Consider the following 10,528-nt stretch of genomic DNA (forward strand, 5'->3'; position numbering starts at 1 on the left):
TCTTACAATAATGGCTTTGAAAACTCACCTAAACTTCTATTCTTCTAACACAGGTGTTCATATGCATTTAACAGAAATTGCTGGAGCATAGCAGCCACAGTGGAGGATTTCTGTACACGTAGAGCTGTGTGAACCTCCTGCATCTCTTAGTGCTGACAGCATTGCGTACTACCTGACTGACTATGAATGCTTCAACCTATAGTATGGGTGACTGAAATGGCTTTGCCAGAAATAGCTTTTTCCAGATGCTTTGGATGGACTGAAGCTTTCCTGTCTCTCACAGGGTATTTATTTGTTCTAACAACACAGGGAAGGGAGTAATCTGAGATTACTGTGAAGACAAAAGACTAGGCGGACAGAAGAGTAGGCTGGGACAAGCAACTAAATGATCCTTAAGCAGGGAGAGAGAGGATCTGACTGGGAATAGGGAAAACAAGTGGACTGGGACTAGCTGGTTAGCAGTTTTTTTGAGAGAAGGTAGAGTGGGAAGTTAAGACACGTGGCAGTAGAGAATGAGGAGTATAAGAAAATGAGTATAAGAGTAATGGATTGGGAAACTATGAAATGGGAGTCTCAATAGTGGACATGAGCACAGTGAGATTAGGGAAGAGCTAGTGTGTTGCCAGAGAGCAGGACAGACTGGGCAAAGATCCTAGAGGCAGACAAACGGGCTGCCAGCAGGGAGAGAGCCTGGATGGGATAACGCGGACTGGCTGGGAACAGGATGCAATTGTGTAAATGGAGAAAATGGCATGAAGTGACAGAAATAGGGAAAGGACAGGTCTGGGATGGGGGCAGAGAAGAGGCAGGTTGCATAGGAATTACTGATCAAATACAGGGGAACACAAAGGAGAACCGGTCCTGTAGTCTACTGCCACATAGAGTGTGGAATGGGACTCAAGGTTCTGGAGTGTTGCTGTTCTGCTCCTGTCAGCAACTGTAAATGAAGTCCACTGGCAGTACCCATCCATTACCTGCTGAAGGATGATACTTTGTCATGCAAGTTACTTGGTCAGCTGCAATACTAGCTGTGGCTGTAAAAGTGCTAACTCTGGTAAGCTGTGCATAGCAATATAATAGAGAGCCTGCATTTCTGTAGTTATTTTTATGCTTTTTTGAATCTAGGGAGTTGCTTATAACCTAAGGAAGCAACACTGAATCTGCAAAATCAAGCATTCAAAGGCTAGAAAATCCTACAATTGAATATCTTACACTCCAGCTAATTACAGGTTTGTTTATGTCTTTTTTGAAGACCCACTGCTCTATTCAGTGATAAGGGTGCAGCTACTCTGGGTAGAAATCATGATGGTGCAGTACATGCACCACCATTTGTCACATTTGTGCTGCCTTCTTTGCTGCAGTGGTTGTTTTCAAGACAGGGAATTCAAGAAAGGCAAAGGTTTCATGGTTAATACAGTTGAATGCTCTTCCAAAGACCATCCTTTCTTACTGTTTCTGGTACTGTTCCGGAGGGATACTGTATAAATGACTTCACTATTTTTTGGTGGGAATTGTAATTGCTTAGTCTGTATTCTGATAATCAAGGTAAAACTCTGGGGTTTGATTTCTACGAGTATTGAGCGTTTACAGCTTCATCTGTTCTGAGTGGAAACTGCGCTTTGAAGATGAACTGTTTCATAAAGCTAAGTACGTTGAAAAGGAGGTGCTTAAATTGGTACCAGAATTAATTAACACTTTTGCTCTTAATTCTTTGCCCCCATTTTAATCTGTAAAATGGGGATATTACTACCTCATCATTTCTATGGCCATGTGTGAAGATAAACTTCACAAAGTTTATTTTATTAATTTGATATTCTGATGATGCATACCAGGAAGCTGTACGCCTCCCTGAAACTTACATTTAATAATAGGCTTTGAATAGTACACAATAAATAAAGCCTAGAGACATTTTCAAACTGCTCATTAGCAGAGTGTCATTAATGAATGAGAAAGTGGTCTTTTGACATAAAGAAAGAGAACTGAAAGCTGCACGCGCACACACTCTGAAGGGGGAGAAATTATGGTGGCTTTAATTCTGAGATTTTTCTTATATTTATGTTCAAATACTTGACATCACGATTGTGGAAAAGGTACTTTTAAAGTAGTCTTTTGTCCATGTTTGTGTATTTTCTTTTCATGATACTGATTTATCGTGATCTATAAATGCAAATTTTAAAACATGGAATCTGTTTCTTTTGGTTTTCAGCAGTATCTATGTATCTCTTCTGCTTTTTTTCTTTCTTTTTTCATGACTGCTAGATTTAATTTAAAGAACGAAAAAACCCACTACTGACTCCCCGCCTCTCCCCCTCAATGCCAAACCTCCTGACTTGTAGTCTTTTTGTTTAGCATATGGTTATAATATAGAACAGTTTGGCACCTTGCTGAAGCTACATTATTGATGAAAGTTAAAAGCTTCAAAATATATTTTCTCAATGGTTTTTTCACATTCTGCATTACCTTTACTCTTAGCTTTTTTGTGTACTCATTTTTGAAAAGACTTTAAAAAGAGAGTGTAGCTTGAAGAAGCATGTAATATGTTAGGATACTGTAACACAGTATGTGCTAATTACAGATCAAAGCTAAATTATTTTTATGTGCCTTTTCCTAAAGGAGAAACCTGGGGCTTTGAATCAGTCAAGCTAATTTTTGCCACTAACCTGTTTTAAAGCTACTAAAAATCTTTTTGTTAAACTTTTTTTTTCTACCTCCTGCAATTAAAAAATAGTGCATCCTTATTCAACTTTGTATATATATGCTACCTATTTAGCAGGTAAAAAAGGGGAGGCTGGGTGTCCTCAGGGGACACAGCCACTCTGCAGATGGAGCCCTGAAGTCCTAAAAGAAAAAGCAAAGGCATAGTGCTCTGCTAACATAGAAAAGCTAGTTCTGGTAAGGTTTTGCTCCCCATATGTGTATCACTGGGGTGTCTGACAGGTGCTTGACTGTCACCTTTGCTCTGAACTGCAGGTAACCAGAAGGAGAGCAGCAGCAGCAGTTTACCATGTGCAAGTTATGTATATGTGCTGATGGAAGGAAAGCTGACTGGTCCTGCAATTACCAGTGGGGTAATTGGGCTGGGTAATTGCCAGGCAGCCTTGTTAGTTTTTCTGTGAATCGGTCATTGTCTGTGTCTGCCACTGGAACAATAAGAATAAGCAGGCAGATTTTCTGCTAAAATAATTAGACTATCAACACTGGTTTGTCCTGTGGACAGTCCCCTTCACAGACATCACACCTGAAGCTATTGTGTATGCCAACTGGCTGTACTCACAGGGAGAGTAATGGTGTCAGTCAGCTATGAAAAGTTAACTTGATGTTAAACTTCATTTAACTGTTACACAGGCTGTTCAAATAGCTCTAACTGGGGCAGAAATGCTTGGGGTATTTCATCTCCACCTTTGCCCACTGGTGCTAGAATTGTCTGGCTCCATGAACCTTTTAAAGAGCAGGGAGAACTGAAAGATTTCATTAAATAATAGTTCTGGGTGCTTTTCTTGTTTGAAATGCTCTGCAAACAATACTTGGAGATTAGTTTTAGTTTTTCACACAGTTTTTTTGAAACATTTGCAGTGTCAGTGTTTGTGCTGTATGAATAACCTACTGAGAATGAAGAGAGAAGATTTTGAATTTATCTGCCTTATTTGTAGTAAAAAGAAGAAAAAAGTTAAGATGGTAGCCTCTGTATTTACTGTGTCATGTTATTGCTTTTTATTAGGAAGTAGAGTTAATGATTCAAGCATGAGTTTCACCTCTTCATGCTGTACCAGTTTTCCCAAGGGGATATACTGGGTAGAGGTGCATATAAACAAATACTGTTGAATTTAAACATGTGGCTGTGTGTTATAAGAAGCCCCACTCAGTGGTAACAGCAGAGAAAATGAAAATGATGCAGGTATGGAAATTTTATTTTAGTGGCTCTGCAAGTAGATCTGATTTTAGTAGGTGATCTTTATCCCTGAACATTGTATGTTCTTGCTTTTTTGTGTGATCAAAAATGTTAGGTGGAACAGAGTGACTGTAGGTGGACTACTCAATAAGGAAAAAAGAAATGAATCTTTGCAAAGGCAGTTAGATTAAAAAAAAAAGAAAATGTATAACGTGACTTTGTTCAGAGCTTTCTAAGGGATCTGAGTTTAATCAGGAGTCTTATTAACAGTCTGATTAATAGATTATTAGCATGAAAGAATATATACTAAAAACGGAAAATATGACAATTTTGACTTGAGTTTTTCTTACAAGGCTTTATATGACTTGTAAGTAGATGTCTTTATTTTGATTGTGTATGAAAGAGAGTTGTGTTTGAGAAAAAGTTTCTATCTCAGTTCTGTGATGTGCGTGTGGTTTTTTTTCTTTAATTAATTAATTTATTTATTTAGGAAAGGCCATAGTTTCATTCTACTAATTTGGCCTTCTGATGCTAGTAGGTACTTCTGTTAGTACAATTATTTTGTCTATTACGTTTTTGTACTGTGGCTTAGTCTTTTGTTGCTATTGATTAAATAAAGTTACTTCTTGTATACTAAGATCACTAACAGAAGAAGATTGATTTCTTTAAAATGCATTTTATTTTTGTGGATTCTCGAACAGAAAAAATAAATGTATGGCATTTTCAATAACTGGAGATGTAAACAACTGTAAAGAAAAGTTGGAAAAAGAATCAGGTAAATATTTTACTTATTTATTATTATTAGTCACTTTATTAGCCAAGTACTTGCCACTTTCTGTATGTTCAGTTGGTAGATGCCAAATAGTTTGGTGGTTTTTTTGTATTTGTTCTATTTTTACAATTAAGAGCCAGCTGCTACTCTTGAAATGTAGGCAAATTTGATCACCTCGTGATCAAATTGGGTGAATGAATCAAGGTGTGGTGGAAAGTTCTATTTTTGTTCTGCGTAGAAGGCAAGGAGAAATGGCAGAAAACTTACCATGGTCTAAAGAGATGGGCAGCTGAATTCATGAATGAACAGAGCCAGACAAAACTCCTGGGACACCACTTTCCTACTAGAGCTACATAGCCTTTTAAATAAAAAGTAAGGCTTAATGTAGAAACTTTATTTCTACATACTTGCGTCTCTGATCTTTACTCAAAAATGTAGAGATGTTGAGGTCCATCCTCACTGGTCTATCTCTTTGACCCTGCCAGTTCTGGTTTGTTTCTGTTTTATTCACAGAGTGAGAACTCTTGCTTGTGCTTCCATAGTTTCCTATTACAGCTGCCTGACCTCCTTTTTCCTCTCTCTGTTCTTTCTGCTAGTCCATATTAAAAAAGACTCCCAAAGAAACACAGGCAGAAGTGGCCAAGAACTTCATTATGTGTTACTCTGAAGTTCCTTGTAATAATCCTTTCTGCATCACTTTCCTCTTGATGAAGTTCAGATTTCTTCACAAACTTATCCAGTTGTTGAAACACTGTGTTCTGATAGGTCTATGCAATAAAATATAAAAAACCCCACTTTATATTTTTGTAAGCCAGAAGTGAAGTCATGGGAACAGACAGATGTGATCAAGATCCTAATTGGAACATGAAAGGAAGGAAAAAGAATCTATTTAAAGTAAGGAAATGATCATTCTCATTTTACTTTTCCCCCAAATCCTCTCTTTCAGAAGGCAACTCTAGCCTAGAGCATGCACAGTGAAAAATTCAGGTATATGTTCTTGTGGGCTTGTTTTGACAGTTTTACAGACTTTTTTTAAAAAATAATGACTCTGCAAAATTGTTTAGATGATCAGTTTATCATCTTTCTGCAACAGATGTTCATAAACCTCTTGCTTTCTATAGTCCAGTTTGCTTCTTAAACTTTTTTTTAATCTGTTTTTTATTTATTCCTATTTTTTTTCTTATTCAGTGATGTCTAAACCAGGCTATATCATACCTTAAAATTTTCTGAGACACTAACGTCAGAACTGAATGCTAAATTTTTTCCAAGCATGGTTACTGAGACGTAGGCAATCATATCTGAAATGTCCAATTGTATTGAAATTATCTATGCTCACTGTTCTTTACTCATCTGCAGGAAATCCTTGGTTTTCTTATAAAAGCCAAACATAGTCCTGCATATTTCCTTTAAGAGTATTCTCTGAACTGTGGTTGTTAAGCCTAGATAAGACTATTTGCTAATGGCTGTCACTCTTGCTTTTGGAATTTGACCTTTAAAGCATCATCTTGAGAAACTCAGGATAATACAATTCCATGCTTTTATATTGACTTTAAACTTTTTTCCCCGTCTATCTTATTTTTTTTTTTTTTGTGCCTCCAAGAAACTGAATGGCATATGCTGTTTAGGGGCAGGGCAGCTATATTTAATTTTACTGGGATGGAAACATTTGGAGAGTATTTAATTTTTCTTTTACCAATTCATTAGAGAAAACCAGGAGAGTTCCATTTTCCCATGACAAAACTGCTCAGTCATTCTGTAAAAAGGGATGAAAAGATGAACTGGTGCTATAACCTGCCTACCTTAAAGCTCTTTAAGGCATTTGAATAGCAAATTTATGACCACAAAAATTTCCAGTTGCATTAAATGACTGAATTGCAGTTTTTTCTGTACTGACATTGTGAAAACTCTTCAAAGTAGTTTTTTGTGATTCCATTCTCAAAGTCAGAGATGGATATTTCATGAGATACGGCTTTTGAAACAAATAATTCTTGCTGGGAGACAGTCTGCTGCCTGAGCATGCCTGGTATTCTCAGCTTACCTGATAAAACACCACTTCCCAAATTTTTAATGCACATGTACAAGTAGTTCCCTTTTTACCCAGTTTCAACTATGTTGAGACTGATCTTTCACCTCAAATAGGATTATGTTTTTTTTATCACACTCCAGAAGGTCAGTGGTCTGAGGGACATCAGGACTGTCCTTTGAGCCTCAGACAGGTGGAAGAAGCAGAATAGTAAAATGTTGAAGATGGGAGTACTTTAGAAATCTGTATGTTGGGCTATATTCCTTTGAGGTCAAATTTGGGCAGATAATAGCAACTTGTATACAATGGGAGATAACTCTATTAAGTTAGCTTGATTATGTAGACAGGATGCTTGAGACATTAACAGCACTAGGCAGTGAATTAGTTTCAGTATTCACTGTTTACGGTGCTACTATGCTCTGCTACAATAAAGGTTAAAAATTATTGTTTTGGCATCAAGTCTTCTACATTTTGGCTTCTCTATAGGGAGGGGGAAAACCCCACAACCATTGGAACTGCATTTTGCATTGTGGACTATTTTAAAATGGAGGAGAGAGAGAAAAGGATCCTGCTTTGAATACAGTTAATATGTGCTATATGAATTTAATTATGCTGTTTGGCGTAAAATAGGCTTGACCATGTTCCATCAACGTACATTTCTTGTTAGAAGGTAGGGTTCTAAACAGGAATGGGATTCCTTTTCCTTAGTGACTTTTCTCAGAATTAACACTGCCTGCTGGACTATTTCCTAGAAACATACAACTTGTTTCAATAGCTAGTTTTGCAAAATCAGTTTTTCTTCGTAGTGGAGGCATTCCATCACTATTTTGGCTATTGCTGGACAACAGCCCAAGAAAACATTGAGAATATGTATTTTGGTGGAAGAAGATAGTGTAATTAATTACTACACAAAATAATGTTCAGTGAGTTTATTATAAAGATAATTGGATTATTTTTAAATCTATACAAGCGCAAATGGTGCCTATTTCTTTGTTTAGTTTAAACATTGTTAACAAATGTGGCATCTCTCTTTTGCATCCTCTTTAGACAGATAAATTCTGCAGGGATAGTAATACTATTGATGCTTTCAGGAAGAGTAGTTGGTATTATCATGCAAAATTATTAACACCTTCAGTAGAATGAGACTATGTCTTAAAAACTGCTATTATATTGCATGCTTGCACTGTAAGAACTGAAGCCGATTTTGTCTGTACAATCGCTACAGTGTTATAGGTGGCAAATGAATAAAGTGTTAAAAGAATACTTGTACATAAATACTTTGAAAGTACACTGATGTACTTTAAGTACATAGGAATGGAAATCTGCAATGGAAAATCTTCCCATTTCAGACATTTTGTGAATGGTGTTTCATCACTGCTTGTGCTTAGATTTGAGTTAAAATAATAATAATAATAATTCAGAATGTTAAATAAAGTACCTAGTTATGATAATTTCAGAATGCATTTTAAATCGACGAACTATGCTTTCATGTGCACATACTTACATGTATTGTGTATTTGTTTTTAAATGAAAAGAAACCTGGTCTCTATCTTCCTATTGACATCAAACAATCCTCTGATATGCAAATCCAGCTATGGGGAGAACAGATACACAAGGTTTGTTTGGATTCAGTCCAAGACTGAGAGAAAATTATATTTAAAGAAGTAATTTATATGCTTTGCCTCATTTAAATGAAAATGCATTTTGAAATAATCCCTATAACTAAAAACATTTTTGTGAAATGTTATGATCCTTTGTATGACTGATGCATTTTGCTGTAGCTAGTTTAAAAACATCTTTCTCATGCTCCTGCATGTCTCTGTCATGTGTAGATGCAGCTGTCAACTTCTCAGTGGCACATTTTAACATAGTATATGAAAATATTTTTTTTATTTTTCCAGAGTAATAAATGTTTGTTATATGAACTTTCTTAGGGTGTACATGAGTGTGAAGTGTGTGTGTACACAGGATATTAAAATACATCTAAATACTTTGCTTTCCATCTACAATTTTGCTAGTATTAATGTTGTTCATGTATTTTCTTCGTGTGTTTAAAATCTGTCAAAATACGAATTCTTTTAAAAGAGAGACTAAATGAGCAACAATTTTTCAGTCTTACCTTTAACTGCAAAATTTATAATGATCAAACTTGCACGTTTTAGCATTGGCTGGATTTCCAGGTTTTTGGTATGTATTTTTGGAGGCCTGTGTTATTCCAGTCCCTGAATATAATATTTGAAGGAGATGTGTGTAGCAGAGCATAATTACGTTTCATGTAAGCTTTAACAGGCCATTGAACTGTTACCAGTGATCGGTAATGGTTGTTTATACAGAATGGAAAATATTTGAATGGGAGTTAGATCTCTATGAAATTTTCAGAAATCACAGTTCCTTTTGTCCCCTCTGATGTATTGCAGAAGTTTCTAAGACTAATCTGATCGACTCTTCTTACATGATCTTTGTTTGTGATTGTGTGTCACTACTATTTTTTTTCTGCTATTTAGAAAATGAGGATATGGAAATCAATGTTGGTGTAAGAAATTATTCAGTTTGGGAAGTTCCATGGCACATACCTTTATATCTGACCTTTATTTGTTCTGTGGCCACCTAGTCTATGCTAGACTATTCTGACCACATTAATCGTGCACTGAGTATTGCTAAATACCATATAAATACTGTTTTGGGATAGCAGTTATATTTCGTTAATGTCTGTGGCTCTATGTGTTGACTGACCTAAGCACGTACATTGATGATACATGTATTAGTATTTAAGGGAAAAGCTTTCTGTGTCAAGAAATTTTGTTTAAACCATTCTCATTAGGTTGTGAGCCTCTTGTATTTGGTTTTTAAATAAAGGATTTTCTGACTTTTTCAGTCATTTTATGCAAGTTTTAAGTTTTAATATTCAGTGTCCATCCTTTTTTCTTTAAGCATTTTAAGAAACAGAAGAGGTTGATTCCTGAAAGAACAGTTTGGAAGTACTTCGTTCAGCTTTGCAGTGCCTTGGAACACATGCATTCTCGTCGTGTTATGCATAGAGGTAATATAGCATCTATGATGATTTGTCTTTACTTAAACCTTTTACTGTGTGAGAATTAAGCTGGTTCAATGCAAATGACACCAAATAACGTCATAAGGGAATCAATTTTGACAGCTGACACAATGTATGTTTCTGTCATGTTTTATAAGTAATGGAAAAGTGTGACAGAAGTTTGTGGTTGTACATTCGTTGTGGTAGGCATTTGTTCGCAGCAATGGCTTGTGATACCAAGTTTTCAAAATAAGTGATAGCTCTGCAAGTGATGGAGACCCTGCCGCTGCTACCTCTTTGCTTGCTCATTTTGCTGGCTCTTATTTTCTGTCCTGTTCTTGTTCTTCTATATTTGCCCATTGTCTCTCCCAAGTATTGTTACCTGCATTCTTGCACAGCTATCTATCCATTCTTTTCGCCTCTTGCACCTTTTTTCCCTTACAAGAGTATTTGCCTCCTGCCACGCCTTCTAGTGATGTATAGGCCCTTCTCCCACTCCCTTACCTACTGGATTAGGTGCAGCAGTGAGCATTTTCTCCCCTTCTCTTCTCCACTATTTCCAATCTCTGTGTCCAGTACTGTGTCCCAACAGCCCTTGTACTTGCCATCTATCCCTGTCAGGTACTAAATCTCTTTTACCCATTTTAAACCTCTGCACTGCTGTCTCTTCCATATGTTGTCTTCATTTTACCTTGTAACGCTGAGTCAAAGAAAACAGATCGTAGTATAGCTGCTTCTCAGATGTACAATTTTTTTTGCCTTGGAAATCCCTCTGGCTACAAGTTGCAAGTTGTATATGCAACTGTCTCTCTG

General features: G+C 36.5%; 1 protein-coding gene across 7 annotated transcripts in view; it reads left to right on the forward strand.

Annotated features, from left to right (window-relative positions):
* Nucleotides 1–10,528, forward strand: part of NEK7 (NIMA related kinase 7) — a 90,927-nt gene that overhangs the window by 40,722 nt on the left and 39,677 nt on the right. For all 7 annotated transcript variants that reach the window (XR_011325805.1, XR_011325804.1, XM_069789379.1 and 4 more), the window contains one exon: nucleotides 9,616–9,724. Coding sequence is in view for 5 of the 7 variants with exons in the window: in XM_069789379.1 (XP_069645480.1) it covers nucleotides 9,616–9,724 (109 nt within the window). In the remaining 2 variants the exon portion in view is untranslated. The remainder of the gene's footprint in view (nucleotides 1–9,615; nucleotides 9,725–10,528) is intronic.

The sequence above is a fragment of the Haliaeetus albicilla genome, chromosome 8 (assembly GCF_947461875.1).
Source record: "Haliaeetus albicilla chromosome 8, bHalAlb1.1, whole genome shotgun sequence".
NCBI classification, from domain to species: Eukaryota; Metazoa; Chordata; class Aves; order Accipitriformes; family Accipitridae; genus Haliaeetus; species Haliaeetus albicilla.